Genomic DNA, 24,881 nt, shown 5'->3' with positions numbered 1-24,881 from the left:
GACTTACCGAAAGGAAAATCATTTATACTTGTCAGAGTCTAATGATATGCTTGTTAAGATAAAGCCGTGCTGCCGTACTGTATAAAAAGCTGTAATTCCAGAGTCGATCTCATTTTATCTCCAGAACTGCACATGATATCTGTGGCTACCATCACTCTTATCAGGTTATCTGCCTAATACAGGGTAAATTTGGGTTGTACACAAGGGAATCTGGCACTAGGGAGTTACAAAATAAAACCCAAAAGCGATGAGCATTGGGGGGGGGGGGGGGCATTAAATATATATGAGATTATAAATAATTGTTAACATTTTATTGAAGGGGTTTTTCATGGTAAAACTATTAATGATCCAGAATCTCCACTGATCACCTGATCAGCTCTCATTCATTTGAACAGAGAGAACCGTTTCCTGCTACATTTTCTGTGCATCGTCTGCTTAGAACAGCTGTTTGGTGATGGTGTTGGGCCATATATAATTTACATATATATATATATATATATATATATATATATATATATATATGGACAAAATTATTGTTCCCCCTCGTTAATGAAAGGAAAACCCCACAATGGTCAAAGAGTTAACTTGAAGCTGACAAATAATAATAAATAAAAATTCTATGAAAATGAACAAATGAAAGTCAGACATTGCTTTTCACTTCAAGAGAATTTTTTATTTTATTTTTTTTTTAAATAAAACTCATGAAACAGGCCTGGACACAAATGATGGTTCCTATAACTTAAAATTTTGTTGCACAACCTTTTGAGGCAATCACTGCAATCCAATGGTTCCTGTAACTGTCAATGAGACTTCTGCACCTCTCAGCAGATATTATGGCCCACTCCTCATGAGCAAACTGCTCCAGTTGTCTCGGGTTTGAAGGCTGCCTTTTCCAGACAACATGTTTCAGCTCCTTACAAAGATGCTCAATAGGATTTAGGTCAGGGCTCATAGAAGGCCATTTCAGAATAGTCCAATGTTTTCCTCTTAGCCATTCTTGGGTGTTTTCAGCTGTGTGTTTTGGGTCATTATCCTGTTACAAGACCCATGACCTGCGACTGAGACCAAGCTATCTTTTTTTTTTTCAAATCTCATTTTATTAACATTTTCAATTTTTTTTTTACAGAAAATAAAACATAAAAAGGAGGTAGCAGTGGTATGAATATTTCGAGCATATAAGATCAAAGAGACCAAGCTTTCTGACACTAGGCAGCACATTTCTCTCAAGAATCCCTTGATTGTCTTGAGATATCATTGTACCCTGCACAGATTCAAGACACCCTGTGCCAGCTGCAGAACAGCAGTCCCAGAACATAATACAGTCTCCTCCGTGTTTCACAGTAGGGACAGTGTTCTTTTCAAGATATGCTTCATAGAACATAGAGCTGATGGACCTTGTCAAAAAGTTTGATGTTTGTCTCATCTGTCCATAGAACATTCTCCCAGAAGCTTTGTGGCTTGGTTATTATTACTTTTGTCAGATTCAAGTTATTTCTGTGACCATTGTGGGTTTTTTCTTTCATTAAATGAGGGGTACCAACAATTATATATGTGTGTATATATAATAGATGTCAGACTTTAAATATGGAAAAAGGTATAAGTCTATGGCCATCACAATGCTCTAGTGAACCTCAGAGATCCAGTAAAGACAATGGATATTTATTAATCCTATTGAGTATGTGAAAATATTTTTTACCACTTTAAGGCTGAGGCGCCATGTTGCGGAAATGCAGCTTTTTTTGTTGCAGATTTTGCTGAAGTTTTTTGAGCCAAAGCCAAGAATGACTTCTAAAGGAATGATCAATATATAGGAAGCTCTTATACTTCTGTCTTCTGCTCAATCCAATCCTGGCCAATCCAAATCCGCAACAAGAAAAGCTGTGTTTACACAATGTGGAGCCTCAGTGTAACATCTCTGCCTGTTCGGGCCTCTGCGCCACCCTCTGCTCGCATGCTGCGGCGCCGGAGGCGTGTGCAGTTTGACAATCTGCTTAAGGTTTTTAGTTGCACTGTGTGAACACGGCTCTAGTCCTTAATTGGATTTGCACCACACCCGTCTTCTGCCAAGGTTGCCTCTGTTCATTAAGTGGTTAATCTGTCTTGCCTGTGATTGACAGCTTTTCTTCCTGTCAGGTTCTGGGCGGGTTCTTCCTTCCCTATTTAGTCTTGGCTCACAGTCACACTGGTGCCGGTTATTGCCTCTAGCTTTCTGGTATCTCTTGCTGTTATTTACTTGTATGCTAATCCTTGACCTCTGGCTTCCCTACTGACTATTCTCTTGACTCCGATTTGGCACTGCATCGCTCTCTTGTTACCGAACCCTGGCTACCTGACCTCCCTTTGTAGTTGTACATCTTGTCTGCGTTTTGTGTTTCACGTATTCAGGGAGGGATTGTCGTCGTGGTTGTCGCCTATTACCTAGGATAGGGTCTGGCAATAGGAAGGGCAAGCGGGGGGCTTCAGTTTAGGGCTCACTGTCCCTTGTGCCCCTCCCTCCAGGGTTCACCAGCAGCTTCTGGGGAATTATCATCTGGCTATTCCCTAACACTCAGCCTTGAATTGGATTTAGCTGCAAACTCTGAAACTCCAATGTGTTGCCCAAGAATAGTTTTACAATGCAGTTTATTTTTAGGTATTTTAACAGCATTTTTGGAGGATTTTTTTTTTTTTTTTTTACTGTAGTGATAGTAAAATAGTCAATGAAGAAAAATACCAGTACTATGCAAAATTGCAGATTTATGAACTTAAAAATACACAGCAAGTAAATAATAGTTAGATGACATCCGGAAGAACTCTTGATGTGTGTGTTGGGGCTGATAACGGATACCTTAGTAACTAATATTAATGTGAACCTTTTACCCCTTAGAGCTCATCTAAATGCTGTCATATAGCACAAATCTTCACCTGCATGTGACATGTTGTTATGTGATGCATTGTGAGTCCTTCATCGAGCATTAGTCTTGAATACCTGCACATATTTGTCCACATTTACTAAGGCCAATTTGTCTTGAAAGTTGATTGACTGGGGTAGATTTGCAATTGTGCACCTATAGACGCATTACTAAGAGGAAGCTAAGACCTGCCCTAAACGCTGCTCGTCTGATAGGGTTGTGTTATTAGGCATAGGTCTAGTAAGTTACTAGTAGTAACAGGGTGGAGAAGAGACTGCTTGGATCAGTAAGGGACGGGATTACCATCGATTGTATAGTAAAATGTCCTACTGCTTACAAATAAACTTGGTACACGTCTTTGCACTCTAGATGTTACGTGGTGTTATTTTTAAGGAATAAAAACTGAATTCTGCTAATCCATAAGAGGCGATAATAATAAAGCTATTTCACAGGAGGGTAGACTCTCTTGAGTTTCGTCTGTAGTGTGTGACTTCTCATCCTATTGACAAGAGCCTTATCAACACTGCCACCACCTGGTGACATTGCCACACTGCTAATAAAGCGCTGTTATCACAAATGCCTTGGCATTAATCATGCTTTGTTACATCAATGTGTGGTGAGCAACGCTCATTATTGTAAATTATTATTACAGTCATTTCTAAAGGTTGAACCATTGAGTGTAAGGACTTTGCAGGTACTTGCCCTTTAAGGGGTAAAAAAATCTGTAAGTGATTAGAGGCGTCTCGCTGTAAAGGATTTTCGCTGAGAAGAAACATCTCTGTTTATGTATTCCGTCTTGTTAGCACCGGCTAAACTGTCAGCCCTTTCATCAGCGCAGGATTTCTGAAAATAAAATCCAAGGAAATGAATATTAAAATTAAAAGCCGGAGTCCAGCCGCGAAAGCAATGAGCTTTATCAGTTAGAGCTTGTGAGCATGTGAAACAGTCTCAGGTTTCCATAGATCAGGTCATCAGCTGCTAGTTGCGTTGCCGTGGAGATATTCGCCGTCTCCCAGAGAGAGGGTACCGCTTGGCTGCATTTGATATCGTAAATGTCTCTCTTGGTTCATCAGCGGATACACAGATCTGCTGCTCACCTGCTGTCCCACTTCTGTAGGGTGGGGAAAAAAGCAGGACTGGAACAATATGCAGAAATGTGCATAGTAAATACTAGTAATGCTACGTTATCGGGAAAATGGAGGCGGATTGTTTACTGCCCCACATTCTTATCCACACATGGTATAACATGATATACGGAAAAATCAGGAATGATGGATCCAGGACCTTATTAGTATTAGGATGTCTCCGTGTATTCATATCGCAGCAGATCTGGACTTTTTCTAGGACTAATACATTTGTTGTTCATTTTGTAGTGCTGTATAGTTATGATATGCAGCCAAGTTATTTCTTGATACAGAACTGTTACATTTGTATCACTGGCTTCAGAAATTTTTTGGCGCTGGTTACACGGTGACGTATGTGGCCTTAAAATCTGACATATGTTTATCGAATCGGTGTCAGTATGGTGCATGACAGTATCAGGGTCAGGGCACAGGATCTGACATAGTAATATACCCCTAATGCAACACGTGCGGCAGTAAACAGCCCTATGTCACTTTGAAGCGTGATGTGTGCAATGATAAAGATTAAATAAACAAATGATACATGCAGGGTCTCAATGGGTTAATGGTGGTCATCAGAAATATTGGGAAGGATTTACTAATACTTTCTAAAAGTTCGACAGTTCAAAAGTTTAGAGATTTTTAACATGTGCCAGATTTATCATAGCACCTGATGCTGGAAGGTAAATCTGGCACATTATTAGACTCAGTTCACATGGAGTTTGTGGACCAGATTTTGAATCCGCCTCAGAATCCGGCTCCAAAAAACGCCTCCCATTGACTTCAATGGGAGCCATTCACTTCTTTTTTTCTGCAAGCGTTTTTTTTTGCCGCTCACAGGAAAAAGAAGCAAGCTGCCCTATCCAGTCGCAGCTAGCCATGGGAGGTGTTTTTTGGACCGGATTCTGAGGTGGCTTCCCACTATGTCGGGCTTTAACTCCTATTGTAATCGTCGTATTTTTTCACATTGTAGCACGTCAATATACCTACGCAATGTGATGCGTTTCTGCGCACTTTATCCACTGCGCTTTTCAGCTGCAGCTTACTACGTGAGAGCTTAACCTTAAGGACATCCGCAGAAGAAGTCCGCAGAAGTGTATGTATACTTTCAGAATATAAACTGAGTGTTTTCTGGAATATTTACAAGCTGATTGAGCTCTTTGTATAAAACAATTTAGAAAAATTGCACAAAAAATGGAAAAGTGTAATTGGGGCCCATTTCAGCCAATCACAGCACAGATTGTATTATGAAGTAAGTTTTGCTGGCAGAGATGACGCTGGAGTCCTGTGGCTCGCATAACCCAGGCCCGGATATTCGGCCTATTAATTTGGATACATTTCAGCTGCAGCTTCTCCTTTATACAGAAGCATTCCACCTTCAGCCTTGAGCCCAGCCAAGGGAAGCCGTGGGGCGAAATACACGTTGGAGCTGAAGGTTGGAGGTCGGGGCCCTTAATTGGTACTATATTCAGGTTAGCTTGGTCATTTTATTGCACATCCTGTTATAGAATTTCTTATTACGTTTCTATTATATGAATTGGATGTATTCATTATTAATGCAGTGATGAATTACTTTGTATGTACTACGTATTTATTGGATATATTGGGAATTTTTTGGCCTAAGGGTTGTCAGCCATGATCCTCCTTCTTTCTTTATATTTTATGTGTTTTTATTCCTGTTTTTTTTTTTTATTTAATTAATAAATCATTATTTATTATGGATAGTGGTGATTGTGTTATCTATGGTGCTGTAACTCACTGAATTTCCCCATGGTGAGATTATTAAAGGATTATCTTATTTTATCTATATGATCCTGTTTTTGCAGGATTATGTGTGATGTATACATATGGGTTGGGTTGCATATTGCGGAGTATGCCCTATAGTATTAGAGACTGAAATTTTGTAGGATTATCATAATTTGCACTTAGATATTGTTTATCTATTTAATGGGGTTAACCACTTTCTAATATTTATAGTCTATCCTTAAGCTATCAGCACTGCCCCATAGACTTCAGTAGGACAGAGCTTCAGAGCCTGACGCCGCCACTATGGTATGTACAGTGAGTGGCTATGGTATGTATCTGGAGACATGCTGTTGTGGAGCAACTGATCTGTAGGGGGTCATGGGTATTGGACCCAGGATAAGCCAAAAAGTGGATAACCCCTTTAAAGAGGACTTTTCATGGGTTACCGGCACCGATAGCTCTTTACCCGGGGCACAGATCGGGAAAGCCGACAGTGCGCTGCATTCAGTATTTGTCTATGGATGAGTACTATCAAGAAGGGAGGGGGCGTTCCTCACTTCTCTCACAGTACAGCGCTATAGGCACTACTGTGGGGAAGGGTGTTTCTGACAGACTGTCAGAATCGCCCTTCTGACAGTGAAGAGCTATGGTACCGGCATGATAGCTCTTCACCGAGGGAACAGAACGGGAAAGCTGAATTCAGCACACTGTCGGCTTTCTAGCGGTATATAAAAACCGCATGTGCCCCAGATAGTGAAAGGTTCTCTTTAATATACCACATATTGTAGAGCTGCTGTTAGACACACATACCGAATGAAAACAATTCCTGTATCACTTGTCCATGTTACTCAAAGGAATGACATCACTACTCAGTATACAGTACAGTACATTACTATAAGTAATTGAAAATCAGAAGACTTTGGTGTTTGAGACAGATGGTCTTTGCCCCTGGGATACAAGCCTCTGCAATTGCACTATACCATATTTGTTATGTGCGTGACAGTCTGTATCCATATCTTATTATTGCATTGTTAAGACAGTCTCCGTCAACTTATTTGCTTATTTTCAGTATGTCAGAAAGTAGTGCATGTCAGCTAACACAGATACACACAGTATACAGTCCTATGAAAAAGTTTGGGCACCCCTATTAATCTTAATCATTTTTAGTTCTAAATATTTTGGTATTTGCAACAGCCATTTCAGTTTGATATATCTAATAACTGATTTACACAGTAATATTTCAGGATTGAAATGAGGTTTATTGTACTAACAGAAAATGCGCAATATGCATTAAACCAAAATTTGACCGGTGCAAAAGTATGGGCACCTCAACAGAAAAGTGACATTAATATTTAGTAGATCCTCCTTTTGCAAAGATAACAACCTCTAGTCGCTTCCTGTAGCTTTTAATCAGTTCCTGGATACTGGATAAAGGTATTTTGGACAAACAATTCAAGTTCAGTTAAGTTAGATGGTCGCCGAGCATGGACAGCCCGCTTCAAATCATCCCACAGATGTTCAATGATATTCAGGTCTGGGGACTGGGATGGCCATTCCAGAACATTGTAATTGTTCCTCTGCATGAATGCCTGAGTCGATTTGGAGCGGTGTTTTGGATCATTGTCTTGCTGAAATAGCCATCCCCGACGTAACTTCAACTTCGTCACTGATTCTTGAACATTATTCTCAAGAATCTGCTGATACTGAGTGGAATCCATGCGACCCTCAACTTTAACAAGATTCCCGATGCCGGCATTGGCCACACAGCCCCAAAGCATGATGGAAACTCCACCAAATTTTACAGTGGGTAGCAAGTGTTTTTCTTGGAATGCTGTTTCTTTTTGGACGCCATGCATAATGCCTTTTTTTATAACCAAACAACTCAATCTTTGTTTCCAAAATGAAGTTGGCTTCTCCAAATGTGCTTTTACATACCTCAGGCGACTCTGTTTGTGGCGTGCTTGCAGAAACGGCTTCTTTCTCATCACTCTCCCATACAGCTTCTCCTTGTGCAAAGTGCGCTGTATAGTTGACCGATGCACAGTGACACCATCTGCAGCAAGATGATGCTGCAGCTCTTTGGAGGTGGTCTGTGGATTGTCCTTGACTGTTCTCACCATTCTTCTTCTCTGCCTTTCTGATATTTTTCTTGGCCTGCCACTTCTGGGCTTAACAAGAACTGTCCCTGTGGTCTTCCATTTCCTTACTATGTTCCTCACAGTGGAAACTGACAGGTTAAATCTCTGAGACAACGTTTTGTATCCTTCCCCTGAACAACTATGTTGAACAATCTTTGTTTTCAGATCATTTGAGAGCGGGCTGTCCATGTTCGGCGACCATCAAACTTAACTGAACTTGAATTGTTTTGTAGAAAGAAATGGTCCAAAATACCTTCATCCAGGATCCAGGAACTGATTAAAAGCTACAGGAAGCGACTAGAGGCTGTTATCTTTGCAAAAGGAGGATCTACTAAATATTAATGTCACGTTTCTGTTGAGGTGCCCATATTTTTGCACCGGTCAAATTTTGGTTTAATGCATATTGCGCATTTTCTGTTAGTACAATAAACCTCATTTCAATCCTGAAATATTACTGTGTCCATCAGTTATTAGATATATCAAACTGAAATGGCTGCTGCAAACACCAAAATATTTAGAACTAAAAATGATTAAAATTAATAGGGGTGCCCAAACTTTTTCATAGGACTGTATCTATATATAGTGCTCGGCACTAATACAGAATGTACCTGGAGTCAGACAGATATAGACATGCTGCATGGCTCTGCTCATACCATGAACATAAATGATAGCACTGCACAACCTAGTGTATCCCACTGCAGGAGAAACAATGAGGTTAGATGGCCGGGGAATATTTAGCATCACTGACATTATCCTGCCTCAAGGCAAGCAGAGTGATGACAGTGTTTAGTATCCACCAGAGAGGAAAACCCCAGTAGCCATATATCAGTGTTCAAGGAATCGCTCATCCATTATAAATTCACTGCCCAGGGAGACTGACGGGCTCGCATAAGGAAAACATAGATAATTTGCAATATTGTTCCAAAAATGAAAAGATTGAATTCTGTTCTTTCTCCGGTGTAAACCTTAATATGTGAATCAGTGAAGCCCCCAGATTGTGATATATAGAGTGTAGGTTTATAGTAAGTCCATCTTTATTCTCTATGGATGGAATCTTACAATAGAGAATTGTGTCCGAACCTTAAAGGGGTTAATAGAAATAGGCCAACACTGGTAAATATAGTAATATAACTGAAGAAAAGATACCTAATACTTTTCACCTTGCTACTTCCAGTACCGTGGTCTAATACAATCCGGACAACGTGGCGGGAAGGAGCGGGGGAGAAAACTGGTAAATATATTGCTTTTTATTACATGTATTAGTTCTGGGACCTTAATACATTGGAAAATCCCATTAACTTTAAGGGAAAATACCAGACAAATACTATACATTGTGTCCAATGTCTGCTTCATCTTTCTTGTGTTACATACATGTCTATGCTTATTTAAAGGTAGAAAGCTTTGACCAGCTGGATTTGTACACATCATAGCATATGTTAACATCTGAGCACTTGAACAAAGCTTTACGTTTATATGGCACTGAAGCCACTTATTACGCGGACATAGACTTGTCGGCATCCTGAAATTCATAGCATGGTTGGTAGTAAACTTATAAATTATGTAAGACTAAAGGTGGCCATACAGTGCACATTAGATGAATACCAGTCTAACCACCCTACCACCTATGTGTGTAGGGGTGTTCCTACTCTCTTATGAGGGGCAAAGAAGGGTAGGCATATTGGATTTCAGCAGAACTAATCCATTTGTCCTAACTAGAGAAAAGCTGCCACAAGAGGTGCTTATCCCTGTCACCATTTAGAACACATTCAAGCTCACATGAGCCAAGTATGTGGGTAGAAGATCAGTAGCAAAGCGGTCAACGGAACCAGCTTTTCATGTATTTCTGTACATAAAAAGTGTACCACATATAAATCAGTGACACATACAGATGTAGAAAAGGGTTATCCAGTTTTTTAAAATATGGGCCAAATAACAGGATGTATAAATACAAAAAACTTCCTAACGCTGGGTTCACACCAGCATCTGGTCTCTGTTCTGAGGTGTCAGAAAACGGAAACCTGTCAGACCGAGTCCGGCCGTGAGCGCCTGTGTTTTACGCTTTCCACGGTGAAACCGGTATTTTTAAACTGGACACAAAGTCCTGCATGCCCGACTTTGTGTCCGGTTAAAAAAAAAAACGGTTTTGCCGCGGAGAGCACAAAACGCTCACCGGCGCTCACTGCCGGACACTTTTCAAACCCATTCATTTGAATGGGTTTGAAAAATGCCTGCAGGTTTCCGTCTCCTGCCCAGTTTCGGACAGGAAACAGAAACCTGAAAACGGAGACCCCAGGCGCAGATATGAACGAGCCCTCATATACATATCAGCACCGTTTATCTGATTTATTTTCAGGTCATTGAACTCAACTGTGAAGTTTGTTTTGCAAGCTCACTACCTTTTCTCGTGAGCAGTGCAGTCAGTAAACAAATGTCATGACCTTGGATGTGGGAGGGATTTATTACATGAGATCTTATTTCAGGGGAGATTTGAGAAGGAAGAGGTGCACAGAGAGTGAGAGCAGTCAGATGAATCATGGGAAATGCGGTAAATGACAGTGACACAAGGAGCATCAAGTAAAATAAAGCCAAGTAAAGGGTGCACATGGGAACAATGAGTATTTTGCACTGCTGTGCATGTATTTGCAGATACTGTTTAAAAGCTGGATAACCCCTTTAACATGACTCATTACTAGAGATGAGCGAACACTGTTCGGATCAGCCGATCCGAACAGCACGCTCCCATAGAAATGAATGGAAGCACCTGTGACGCCGGCCGGCCGCCGGCAAAGTCAGCGTCACAGGTGCTTCCATTCATTTCTATGGGAGCGTGCTGTTCGGATCGGCTGATCCGAACAGTGTTCGCTCATCTCTACTCATTACGTGTTAATAAAAGAAAGTCAAGATAAACAGTACATCTAGAGACTGTTGTATGATTCCTCCCATAGAAGTTCATAAATACAGTACAAATTGGATAGCTTCTACATTGTGCAAGATATATACCGCCATCTGTATGAAAAAAAGGGACATGAAATGAGCCAGTTATTTTTTTCTTAGCAATAACAGAATGTAAGGGAATTGCTAGTTGAGCAATTCCCCAGTGCTGCTGCTGAAACCAGGGAGGAAGAGAAAGACAGAGACATTGAGTCCTAACCTCGACCCAGCCCCTGTTCCTACCTACTTGCCACAACTTTTTTAATGACGGGGACAACTGGACAACAGGCCCTTCTCTCAATAAGCGGAAACACCAAATGCAGACAAGAGAACACAACACAGAGGTGGAGTCAGCAAGCAAAGGGTCAAAGCCAGAGATACAAAGCAATACCAAATTGTAATCCAAAATAGAAGTAACAAGAAAAGCCAAAGGTCAGAAGTCAGTAAATACAATAGCAAAGAGAGCTGCTTAGCAAGGACAGAGTCACAATAGCCAGCAAACATGTATAGGCAGATGGAAATACAGAACCTGCCCCAGGCTTTATTGGCAGGTAGGCTGTCAATCACGCAGGTACGAATAAGATTAAGTATTTGAGGATCAGAGGGAAACAAAGATGAAGGAGATGGATGTTGTGGAAAATTCAATTACAGAGGTGAGGGAATAGGACAGTGTTCAGACTGAGTACAACAAGAACCTAAAGCAAGGACTGATAGCCGGACACAGCCTATGACCAGAGGAAGGTGCAGAGGCCTGAACGGGCAAAGACGTTACACATGGTTTTGGAAACTGTCACAGGGTTTGATATTTAGTGGGCCTGTAAGTGGCAAACACTTCCAAGCTGGCTTTCAGCTGCTTGTTCATTCAGGCTGAATGGAGCGCAGCATATTAGCAATGCACTGGGGATTTGGAAGACTTTTTTCTTTGCCTCCTAATAAATCATAGCAGTCAGAGAATGGTGTAAATGATACTTTTCATTGTGAACAGTCATTGACAAATACTCCCTCTTGTATGGTTAATAACTAAGCTTGGAGGGCAGCGTGTGACATGCTATCCCTTTTCCCTACTAACCTAAATCTAAGTTATCCATTGAGTCTCTGACTTTCATAGTGAAGCATTAGAAGACCGTGAGCATATCTGTATTAGTGGAACAAATGCTTGTATATCTGGTAAATAAATGTATAGCTGAGAATCATGATTGGGGTCCGATTCATCACACTTCCCTATATACATACATGTTTAATTTTGTAAAGTGTGTGGGTCTTTTCATTGGGGAAAGCATTTTATCTCCGGAAAAAGAACTGTTGTTGAAACTCGACATACCCAATGCTTCTTACCCCTGACAACAAGGCCTGGCACTTAAATATAAATCCTGCCATATTTTCCTTATTGTGGTCAGGTTACCTTCACATGCATGTAGTGTCTGCCTGTAAACCTGTCCACAATAAGGAAATCATGGCTGTTTTTCGGACAAGTACCAGACCATATAAAGTACTAGTACTCATGATCATATCCACTGGCAACCAATCAAGACAACAGACTACCACCACTAAGATGGTTAGAACACTTCTTTAAAACCCTCTAAAATTCAGAATTACTTAATTTTACAAAAATATTTAACAAAAATTGTCTACAGGCTGAATTGTGGTGACGTTTTTGGGAATACCCTGTAAGCTGAGGATAAAAAAGGAGGGTTCTTGTGGCGGATATTATTATTCTATCAATATTCTAAGATGGCAACTGTTTCCAAGCAGTCAATTGTAATTTCTTAGGAAGTTCTTTTTAAATCAGAGGTTTTGTACAAAGGTCATGTAAAACACTAGCAATGAGCAACATTGCGTTTCATGCAGGAAAAAGTGTCCACTGTTGCCCATTTCAGTGTCCGTGGAGAACGAATCTGTTGGTATGGTCAATACTGATGTGAATGAGAAGTAGGTTAATCAGTGAAAATCTGTTCAAAGTTGGAACTTTCTTTTATCATGTCATTGTTTTCTATAGAGTATTAGGAATAATGTACAACCTATTGTAAAATATAAGGTTATTGAATATCATGAACCAAAAGAAATCTATATACGATATTACTATCATTTTCCTATTAGGGATGTACATTAAGTTGATGGGGTTGCATAGCAAAGATTAAGATGAGGCACCCATCTGCTGTTGGAAACCACCCTCACACCTCTTAACACCTTAGATAGGAGGACATGTTGGTTGTTTGCCTTCTGTCTGTTTTCCATGATCTTGAGGTTAACTCCCCAAACCCTTGTTGTTAAGGTTGTAGGTCCTGCGGAGGTGTCCTGGCACTCAGCACCGGGTCCCATAGTCACCACATGGTCATATGTACGTCTAAAGCACTTTAATGAATAACTCAATCAATAACCCTGTAAAGAGATTGTCATTTACCTCCTGCCATCATTTATCTTCATAGTCCATAAATGTTAAACCCATACATACAGGATCTGTTCCATTTAGTTCCCATTTAACTCAATCAGTTCTATTACTCTTTATAGTAGAACTTTCTCCTATCGCATAATTTATGAAGCTCTTATGCTTCCATTCTAAAAGTCCGACCAAACCCTTACCACTTACCAGAAGCTTTCCCTTAAATAATTGATGATTGTTTTGTGGACTTTAGAGAATTTCCCAACTTTTTGAAGTAATGCATCTCAACTTGTTGTTCTTATAAATATTCAATCATACACTCTGTATCTGCTCTTGAAATGATATATTATTTATTGAGTTTTATGTATATAGTTTATGATCAATTTACCTATTCTCTAAGAGACTAAATAAAAGAAAAAAATGAATCTGTGCTTGGCAAGTTTAAAGTTGACGCCCTGTTGGCAAAGGTAATGTTAGAATCCTATTATCAATGTATTTATATACTTCCATGAGGAATTGTAGAGGAACTAAAGGCACCCCAGCATTATAATAACAGACATGTCAGCAAAGCTGACAGATCCTCTAGAAACTACGAGGTTACTATAATTGGGGAACGTCTTTAATTTACATGCAAGGGTTCACCAGTAGGACAAGATGGTTAGATATAGAAGCAGACACTTCAATATTCAAAAAATAGAAAGCATAGTGTATTAAGGAATAGGAAAGTCTCCCCTGAACAATATTAGTGATATAATTGGTTATCACTTTGAGACAAGAGCAGAAAGACATAAAGTATTATTAGGAGACACTGTGCAGACATAGTCATTGACAAACCGTAGAGGTGGATATGAATTACTATGTTAATGTTGATTCTTTATGATAAAAACTCAAACTGGTTTGAACAGATTCTATAACTTTAGGTTCTTGAATTAAAGGGAATGTTCAACTTCTTTAGATTGGTGACCTAGCCTTGGGATATTGTAGGTGGGTCGGCAAGAAAAAATTTGTGGAGTTCTGACATTTGAGACCATCTATGATTAGCTCTTTGATGTAGCCATGGCACTTGTACAAGTGCTATGACCCCTTCACTATTTGATCCATAGTGGCTGCACACTGTAATCATAGTCTGTTCCTATAGAAGTGATTAAGACTAGACTGTAATTACACTGCCTGGCCACTATGAAACAGACAGTGTGCAATGTAAACAGTGAAGGGATCCTAGTGATTGTACAAGTGCCACGACTCCTTCAAGCAACTAAACAGAGGGGGCCTTGGGTGTGGGACACCCACTGATATCTTGTCCCTGACCTACGATAAATGAACTACTGGCCACATAGAGTACATAGATTTGGAACTTTTTGTTTTGTATTCTTAATCTAGTCTGTTTCTAATCCATCGTAGGTACCAATTTAATGGCTTTAGAATGGGTATGTGGGATGATAATGGGACTCCATTAGCCCCATTATTTTACTGTATTTGCATTTACTAGCAGTCAGGCCACATACGTATGAGTATTGTCAGTGCAGTGACTTGTCCGTGCCCATCTAACCAATGAGAGGATACCTGTGCAGTGGCATATAACGAATAGAAAATAAAACCATATGGTATTGCATTGAACTATTGCAGCCACAGAGGATGTGCTCTTGTTTCTTACAGTGCCAAATGCATGAGTTTGTCTAAGATCAACAACACGGTTTAATCATTATTAGCCTATGGAATATATAACTGGCAATGCCATAACTCTAAAATATATGCACAATTTATACTAATTATCCCCAGATAAGATATTATATTACTAATTATGCACATTGAATGAAATAAATAAGCCAAATGAATATAATTTGTAGCCCAGCTGCTTAATCATTAGGTAGAAAATAATACTAATTTATATAGCAGTCAATCACTTCTTATGTGACTGCATACCATAGCAGTCTGAGGTGCTTAGGTAATAGCAATGGCCTATTGGGTTGCTCCCAACATAAGACGACAGTAGTATTATAAATGCCATATTGTAGGTCGGGGCCTGTATTGTTGGCATATTGTAGGTCGGGGCCTGTATTGTTGGCACATTGTAGGTCGGGGCCTGTATTGTTGGCACATTGTAGATCGGGGCCTGTATTGTTGGCACATTGTAGGTCGGGGCCTGTATTGTTGGCACATTGTAGGTCGGGGCCTGTATTGTTGGCACATTGTAGGTCGGGGCCTGTATTGTTGGCACATTTTAGGTCGGGGCCTGTATTGTTGGCACATTGTAGGTCGGGGCCTGTATTGTTGGCACATTGTAGGTCGGGGCCTGTATTGTTGGCACATTGTAGGTCGGGGCCTCTATTGTTGGAACGTTGTAGATTGGGGCCTGTATTGTTGGCACATTGTTGGTCGGGGACTGTATTGTTTGCACATTGTAGGTCGGGGCCAGTATTGTTGCCACATTGTAGGTTGGGGCCTGTATTGTTGGCACATTGCAGGTCGGGGCCTGTATTGTTGGCACATTGTAGGTCGGGCCTCTATTGTTGGAACATTGTAGATTGGGGTCTGCATTGTTGGCACATTGTAGGGCAGGGCCTGTATTGTTGGCAAATTGTAGTCGAGGGCCTGGTAATGAAGACCATGCCTCCCACGCCAGTAATATTGCTGTATAGGGGCTAGAAACTGATGAAGAAAGTTTGAGAAGATGGTTCTGATTTGCCCAGAAACAGAAGATGAACATGTCAATTATAGCTAGTGGGCGGAGCACCATCATCTGCCTATAGACAAATCAGGCCCGCCCCCAGAGCACTTGAAAGCTGATTTGCATATCCATAAAAAATAATTATCTCTGCATTGCATTATTGGTTTCTGGACACAAAGGTATGTTTATGTTCCTATTAAAGGCCCCTATTATTGGTTTAGGAGGCATTTAAGACCCGCCAGACTCCCTTTGTATAACTGGTATCAGTATCTGTCAGCAGCCATATCAGATAACAGTGTGTAATAAGACTTAGCAGATAAATGAGTCAATCTAGTCCTCCCACTATATAATCCGCTAATATCATGCCATGGACGGCTGCCTTCAGAGATCACACTAATAATGTGATATTGCTTCTTCAATTAGCCAGTCTAAAATAGGACTAACATGATCATCACCATATTAACTGGAAACGAAAAGCTGCCACACTTTATTTTTCCATCACCTGAAGAAAACATCTGAGCTTCCTGTAGTTTATAAAGCAGTCAAGAAACTCGACCACTAAAATTGAATTCATCTATTGATCAGGATATTCTTCTTATTTTCTGTTATAATGAGCTGCGGATGTATTCTTCCTCGCAGCTGATCTATATCCATTAAGGGCACTTGTATTCCAGGAAATATTTATAACTAGTGGACTATAATATAGTGATTATCTCTTTACAATGATACAAAGGCTTTAGAAACATAAGCATAGTAAATGTGAAGAGCAATGCTGTAGGTTAACAGACAAGGCAACTTCATAAAATGACTATACCCCCATGATGAACCTTGAGGTTGGGGCCCCACATGGCAGAAATAACACAGCGTTCTACAGTCACTACAAAGTAGATTGGATTCTAGAATCCCATCCATACATTGCAGAAAAATATGTGCAGGGAAGACGCTGCAATTTCCAAAACAGTTGCGGTTTTGGAAATTGTAGGATGTCAATTATACCTATAGAAATGCTGGAAGTTTCCATATAGGTATAAGTAAGGCAGAGGAAAGCTCAGCGAACTTTCTGTGAAAAGCGCTGTGGGGAAAACCATGGTGCGGGAACAAGTTGCGGTGGTTTTTCCTGTAGTGCTTTTCAACAGAAACTCCGCAGTTTTCCTCCACAGACTTTCTACTTCAATTATACCTACATGGAAACCGCCAGTGCTTCCATAGGTATAATTGACATGCTGCGATTTCCAAAGACGCAACGGTTTTGGAAATCGCACCAATTCTGCCTGCTGAGGATATTTTTCTACAATGTGTGCTTTTTCTGCTTTTCCATTGCAGATTTTTTTGCTGCAGTGTGTGAATTAGATTAGCCTGAATCCCATTCACTTTGCAAGTACTGTAAAACCGACCAACAAGTAAATATATATGCAAAAAATATGTGCACGAATTAGAAAACTAACAAACCAAAAATGAAATGCACTAAAACTTAACCTTTGTTAGTAATTTTAAAAGCCCCCCCCCAAAAAAAAAGTGGTACTTTTGAACATTTAATGTTCACAGTACAATCTACCCTACAGTGGCCCCCAGACAGTATTATATGCTCGATAGTGGCCCCCACATAGTATTACATACTCCACAGTAGTCTCCCCCACAGTATTATATGCTCCACAGTAGGCCTTCATACAGTATTATATGCTCCACAGTAGGCCTCCATACAGTATTATATGCTCCACAGTAGGCCCCCCACATGGTATTATATGCTCCACAGTAGGAACCCATACAGTATTATATGCTCCACAGTAGGCTCCCCCACAGTATTATATGCTCCACAGTAGGCTCCCTCACAGTATTATATGCTCCACAGTAGGCTCCCCCACAGTATTATATGCTCCACAGTAGGCTCCCCCACAGTATTATATGCTCCACAGTAGGCCCCCACACAGTATTATATGCTCCACAGTAGACCCCCACTCAGTATTATATGCCCAGTGGCTTCCACGCTGTATTATATGCTCCACAGTAGGCCCCGCACACATTATTAAATACTCCACAGTAGGCCCCCCACACAGTATTATATACTCCACAGTAGCAACCCATACAATATTATATGCTACTTACCCTGTATGCAGTCCCACAAAGAGTATCCTCCTACTTCTTACTGCAGACACTGATGACTTAAATCAACGTACCTGCCTCGGGGCAGAGGTCAAACTCTGCAGTCAGTGTAAGCCACGATCTCGCGGACCTGTGGCCTACACCTACATTTGCACATACAGCTGAAAACAGCGATCACTCACTAATGGGAAATCCTGTACTGGATTCCCCGATAGTGAGCGATCAGGGCGACGTGTGCCAACTGAGGGCTCTGCATGTCATAAGTTCGCCATCACGGGTCTATAAATTGTGAAATTTATAGTGGAGACCTTCTCATTTAGAAATGTGAATTAAAAAAACCTTAAAATATTCCAGTTGCAATAAACAGTAGAAGATAACTCCATGTTACATAATACTGAAAAGTAAAACCACAGTCGTAAAGGACAAGACTAGATAAGGAAGTAAGAGCTGATAAAAGAAGATGGATTAGGGAGCGTTCACACTACCGTCGGTGTCCGACATGTAGTGTCCGCTCCTAGTGTCCGCTCAAAATCTGTCACGGACACTAGGAGCGGACACTAGATGTGTCCGTGACACCTGTCATTCACTTGAATGGGCATCGGGTGCGTTCTTTTGCACTCCGTGCCCGTCCTTTCCTGTCCGCAAGAGAAGATGTCCGACTTCTCAAGCGGACAGAAAAACCCTGCATGCAGGATTCTTCTGTCCGCTTGAGAAGTCGGACATCTTCTCTTGCGGACAGGGAAGGACGGGCACGGAGTGCAAAAGAACGCACCCGATGCCCATTCAAGTGAATGACAGGTGTCACGGACACATCTAGTGTCCGCTCCTAGTGTCCGTGACAGATTTGGAGCGGACACTAGGAGCGGACACTACATGTCGGACACCGACGGTAGTGTGAACGCCCCCTTAATTGAATTGCTTCTTTTTACTTCTTCAACCTGTTAAATCAGCAGATCAGTCGGAATGACTAATTCTTTGTATAGAAACTCCAAAAAGATTGCTGTGTTTTGTTATACCAGGATACAATGGCTTGGTCTTGATATATGTAATATATGTATATGACATGTGGCAGAATCTGTATCCTGATGACGCAGGACTTTCTACCAATACTCTTTGGCCATGATAACATTTTCTCTGGCAGATCATACTAAAGTAGAAATGAGAAAGAGCGCTCTATTTTTCTTTTACAGCTTGCCTAGAATAATGTATTTGCTGACAGTTTTTGAAATCCCATTAAAACGTACAGTATATGATCGGTATCAGTTCTAGGTTACTTATTCTGTCTCACGATTCTTCAGCTTTCCATTTCTAAGCGATTCTCCTATTATACTGTAACATTTTAACATTCTGAAATCTTAGATATTACATTGTTATTAATTGGAATTGTTCTCTAAGTATTTTCCATTATGGTACTTTATAGGATCGGGAAATCAGTTTTTTTTCCTGCACAAACAACTGTTTCTTGACTGGTATACATTTGTAATTGTGAGGAATGAAGTCTTTGAAAATGCAGGAAATACAAATAAAGTGTTATCTATAAATTTCAATCAAATGGTGGTTTTATTGTTTTAGTAGCTGTGAAAATGCTGTAATGTTTCCAGAACATCGTACGACGCAGCCCATGCTGCAATGTTAGAATTGTAGAACTTAGTTAAAACTAACTAGATCTGTCGCAAAAAAGGATTGACCTGTTGCAAACCTAGGATTGACCTGGTCCAGACAAAACAATCTTATAATTGGTAATGCAAAACAATCTCAAGTCGTCTGGCAGAGAGTTTCAATAGCATCATTGTGTATGGGTATAAAAACCTTCTGTCCTTTAGATGTATGGGATCTCCATTGTTAGTATGGCAACCCTGGATATAAATGGATCACGAGAGAATTCAATTCTTTTTCCATGTCACTCTTACTCCATGCTTTCCATACATTAAAGGGATTCTATCATTAGTATCCATTTTTTCAGTACTACCACGTCAGAATAGCCTTAAGAAAGGCTATTCTTCCTCTTCCTTTAGGATTCTTCTCCGCGCCGCTATTTCGGTGATATTCCGGGTTTTTCTCTGTATGCAGATGAGTCTCCCAGACAGCACAGAAAGCGTCCCCTGTGATCCCTGAAGACTCTCCATCAATGCCCTTCTTCTTCTACTGCCTTGAGCGTCTTCCTGCATCATCTTCTTTGCGAGACTGAGTTCATCAATGTCTTGTCAGCCATTTTTCTGTAGCCGCATGCGCAGTACGCACATGTAGTACCAGCATCACTTACACGGAAGAAGACGCAGGAGGATGCGCGTGACTGTAGAAGAAGGGCGTCACTGTAGAGTCTTCAGGCAGCACAGGGGATGCCCGCTGTGCTGTTTGAGTGCAGGGGGACCTCCCCTGTGCTTTCTGGAGACTTATTTCAATATGAAGAAAACCAGGAAGATCACCAGAAGAGTGGCACAGAGAAGAATTCTAAAGATAGGGGAAGAATAGCCTTTCTTAAGGCTATTCCGACATGGTAGTACTGAAAAAGGATTCTAATGATAGAATCCCTTTAACTAATATTGGCACACAATACAAACTTATCCTTCCTAGGTCCTAACCTTCCATGTAGAATTATTAAACCTAATCCACAACTTCTCCACCCAAAAGTCAAATGACTCTAGATCCATGTCTATCAAATTCTGTCCTCTTCTGTGTTAATTGTATAGGAGAATTTTCTAGACATGCTTTGTACAGGGAGGGAGCAGATAAGTTGTAACATCATTTACTATGAGTAGTGGATGCTATGGTGGGTGTTATGTGGTGTTGTCTATAGCGTTGTTATACTCTTTTGTAGTGTATAGAGGTGTTATCTTTTATTGTTATTCTACCTATCTTGTTTGTCATCAATAAGGTGGCTGTAATGGTGCCAGTTTATTATTAGGCTTAGTGGACACAGTATAAGTTACAGGTTATAGTACAGATAGAGACATGGAAAATTTAAATATATATATATATATATATATATATATATATATATATATATATTTATTTTTTAACATAAAACTTTAGAATTTTGTTTAAAAATAGATTATTTTCTGATGACATTTTCCTTTATTTCCATTAGAACGAGGGTTTGTATACTATGTGAACCCAGTGTTTTGTCTGTTTTAATATTATGCAAGGTGACATTGTACTTTTAACTATTTTAAACAGGTGACATTCAATAGACAGTTTTCCACATGTATTTTAACTATTCGCATAGTAGAGTGAAAATACTTAATAGATAACCTGTTGCGCATTCACTTTCTGCATTTACAGTGGATAGTTCACATGGCAAGTCAAGGACTGGTATCACAAATGAAAGTTACACTTACAATAGGAAGTTTGAAAGAGCATGACGCATCATTATCATGGGAATGACTCAGCTCTACTCCTGCTGCTTGTACATAGAATAGAGCAGAGTCAGTCATGTGACCCGGTGTTACCTCATCAGCAGCAGAGGATGAGAGCAAAGACTCGCAACTCCACATCACAGTGTTCTGCAAATCTATGAATTGGTATTGAGATGAATAAGTGTACCTATATCGGACAGTGAGTAAACAGCATGTGTCCACATCGCCCCTTTAATACCATTGTTCTCCAGTAACATCCCCTTTACAGCACACTTGTAAGATCCAACATACTGGCTAATTTGTAGGCATTGTATTTCTAAGGAACCTACCTGACCATGTTTTATAACTTTCTATAGCCATTCATGTAATACAAGGACTGTTTGAGTCTGCCAAAACTGAAGCTGAGGCTTGCAATCCTGATCTATAGATGGACATACTGTGCAGAGGACCTCTCCCTCTGAACAATCTATAAACTGTTGTGTTCACTCACAATTGACAGTGGCATCTGATAACCTGAATGGTTAAATGTTCGTGATCAGAATTTTTGCCGATCATGGACAAGTTGGTGGTTGTCAACTTTAGGATCTCGAGAAGTGGTTATCACACAAAATTGAACTGTCTGGGAATGTGAACCAGGATTTTCACCCAGCATGGATGGTTGTGCATTCCGATACCCACATTTTAACCCCTTAAGGACGCAGGGTACTTTGGGCCTTAAGGCTCAGACCCTGTTTTTCAAATATGACATCTTTTACTTTATGTGAGGATAGCTTCATAATGCATTTACCTATCCAGGTGATTCCAAGATTGTTTTTTTTTGTGACACCTTCTACTTTATGTTGGTGGTAAATTTTGGTCATTATACTTTGCGTTTGTTTGTTTAAAAAAGGACAATATACTGAAAATGTCATAAAATTATCAATTTTGGAAGTTTCTGTTATTCTCGTGAAAACACAGACAGCCATAAAACACAAAATTCTTCCTAATTAACATTTCCCATATGTCTACTTTATATTGGCATTGTTTCTTCAATGTCCTTTTACTTTTATAGGATGTTAGTGAAACTCTCTTGATGTCGCGGACATTTGTCCGCGGCGTTGAGAGGGTTAATACCGCCGATCAGAGAGGAGCGGAGCGCAAACGTGCTACTTGCGAGAACGTACTATTGACCAGAGCGTTAAGGGGTTAAATTCTAATGGACAACCCAGAAGGCTTATAAGGAAATAGTCAATTCTACAGGTTTTGACCTTAAGTATGGATACACCAAGATAAAATGGAAGTGGTACATGATGAAGATGAATCCAAAATGGCAGCTTTGCAGATGGCCGCCATGGGTGCCACCCGGTCTCAAATGTTTTCCCCCAATGTACTAATAGGCCACAAACAATAAGGTGATATCAGCGACCACTTCTATTTTATCTGGGTTTATCCATACTTATGGCCCACCCTGTATATTTGTATCCATGGTCCTGGACACACAAAATAATGTAATGTTTGGTTTTCCGCAGGCTTTTGCCTCCATTGTGTTGAGTAGATATTTCAAATTTTAGTTTTTTGCTGGAAAATAGTGTGTATGAAATTGTGAGTGACCTTTTATGAGGTACGAGATAATCTTCTTAAAAAAAAGCGCAATTGTATTTGTACATTGTATGAGCTGAAGAAAGTACAATAAATTACAAGCTTTTTTTTTATTACTTAAAATGCTCCTTAATAACCCCTGACTTTGTTTTGTACAGTACATTATTTTTCCTTGTTTTTGCCAGGTTTTATGGTATGTAAGCAGCTTGTTTTCTACCGTGTGGTGTAATATAATAAAAATGTTGGTATTTGCTATGTGAAATTGGATTTTTTAACATAATGGATTAACAGAGAATAATGAATCATTTTTTTTTATTGTGTAACTGCAGTCAAAAAGACTTTAAAATCACTAAAATGCAGCATTAAACTCTGTTAATCTGCAAAAGTGCTTTCCGGTACACTGCAAGCTAATTGCTTCTATACAATGTGACAGACTATCAAATGATCTGAGGCTGTGTGCAATGAAATTACTCACCTGTTGGCCACACTCTTCATTTTTTCTGCTATCTAAAAAAAACATGCATGCCTTTGTAAGAGCCAGATATATTATTAAGGCATTACGTATAACACAGAAAGCAAATTAACCATTCACTGTGCTTAGTCTGTGAAATTGGTGTCATGGGGTTAAAGGGGACCTGTCACCATCTCCACCAACTCCAATTCTTTGCATCATTCAATATGTGTCACTCCACTGATTTTGCTGCAGTTGAAATTTTTTCTCTAGCCTCTACCCTTCATGAGCAATCAATGCTGTTAGTTTCAGAACTTAACATGCCAGTTTGGATCATTATTGTTAGGTGGTCAGTCCCTGTCTGTGTGGTGGGGCCCAGGACCCTCCAGCTGACCATAGAAAGTCTAATTTTGTGTTGAAATTAACAGAACAATTTGTCTGAAATAGTGAATAGAGATGAGCGAACAGTAAAATGTTCGAGGTTCGATATTCGTTTCGAGTAGCCCCTCAATATTCGACTACTCGAATCGAATATCGAACCCTATTATAGTCTATGGGGGGGGAAATGTTCGTTTCAGGGGTAGGAAACGTTCAATCAAATTATACTTACCAAGTCCACGAGTGAGGGTCGGGCTGGACCCTCCGAGCAGTCTTCTCCGTGCAGCTTCCCCGCGGCGTCTTCCGGCTGTTCATTCACTCTGCCAGGCATCGGGCCTGGGCAGAGCCGACTGCGCATGTCCGCACTACAAGCAGACATGCGCAGTCGTCTCTGCCCAGGCCCGAGGCCTGGCAGAGTGAATGAAGAGCCGGAAGACGCCGCGGGGAAGCTGCACGGAGAAGACTTCTAAAGGTAGGAGAAGAACCAGCATTGATTGGCCGACTGTATAGCATTCGGCCAATCAATGCTGGTTCTGCAACAAACTTTTACATTCGAATAGCGAGTGGTACTCGATCGAGTACGAGTATTTCGAATACTGTAATATTCGATCAAATACCTACTCGATCGAGTACTACTCGCTCATCTCTAATGGTGAACATGAAACTCATTTACATAGCTATAAAGCAATTTATCAAAGAAGTTGCAGCTTTTGGATCTATTGGACAGACTACTCTTAGGCTTATTCACACGACAGCGAAAAACGGGCCATGCGGTGACCGTTTTAAAGATAATTTGAGTCACTGTCCATTTATTTAGCAGATAAAAATCATGGACCTGCCCTGTCGTCAGCTATGTTCACACTACCGTTATTAATGTCAGCTGCTGTCAACCGTCACTGGATGATAGTAATGGACAGTAATGCTAGTAGAGTAGTGGACAAAGACTTAGCCCTGCTCTGCCCATTGACTATAATGGAAAAAACTTGACAGATGATTTCTTCCATCATATATGCTTACTTTTGTAAAGGAAGAAAAGGTACTGCATGCACAACTTTTTCTTCCATGAGAAAAGTAAAGAAATATGATTTTTTTTTTTTTTTTTTTTTTACATTGGGATTAATGCAGATAAACACACAGTAGAGT

General features: G+C 40.3%; 1 protein-coding gene across 2 annotated transcripts in view; it reads left to right on the top strand.

Moving 5' to 3' along the window:
* The window catches only part of KCTD16 (potassium channel tetramerization domain containing 16), a 239,380-nt gene that overhangs the window by 189,347 nt on the left and 25,152 nt on the right, over positions 1-24,881 (top strand). Inside the window, exon 3 of one of the 2 annotated variants that reach the window (XM_075274755.1) lies at positions 9,071-9,127. The exons of the other annotated variant lie outside the window; for it this stretch is intronic. Coding sequence (XP_075130856.1) covers positions 9,071-9,127 — 57 coding nt within the window. The remainder of the gene's footprint in view (positions 1-9,070; positions 9,128-24,881) is intronic. 2 annotated transcript variants of the gene reach the window in all.

This window comes from Leptodactylus fuscus, chromosome 5 (genome assembly GCF_031893055.1).
Source record: "Leptodactylus fuscus isolate aLepFus1 chromosome 5, aLepFus1.hap2, whole genome shotgun sequence".
NCBI classification, from domain to species: domain Eukaryota; kingdom Metazoa; phylum Chordata; class Amphibia; order Anura; family Leptodactylidae; genus Leptodactylus; species Leptodactylus fuscus.
The sequence above is the reverse complement of the archived record's forward strand: the minus strand, read 5'-3'. Positions and strand labels throughout refer to the sequence as shown.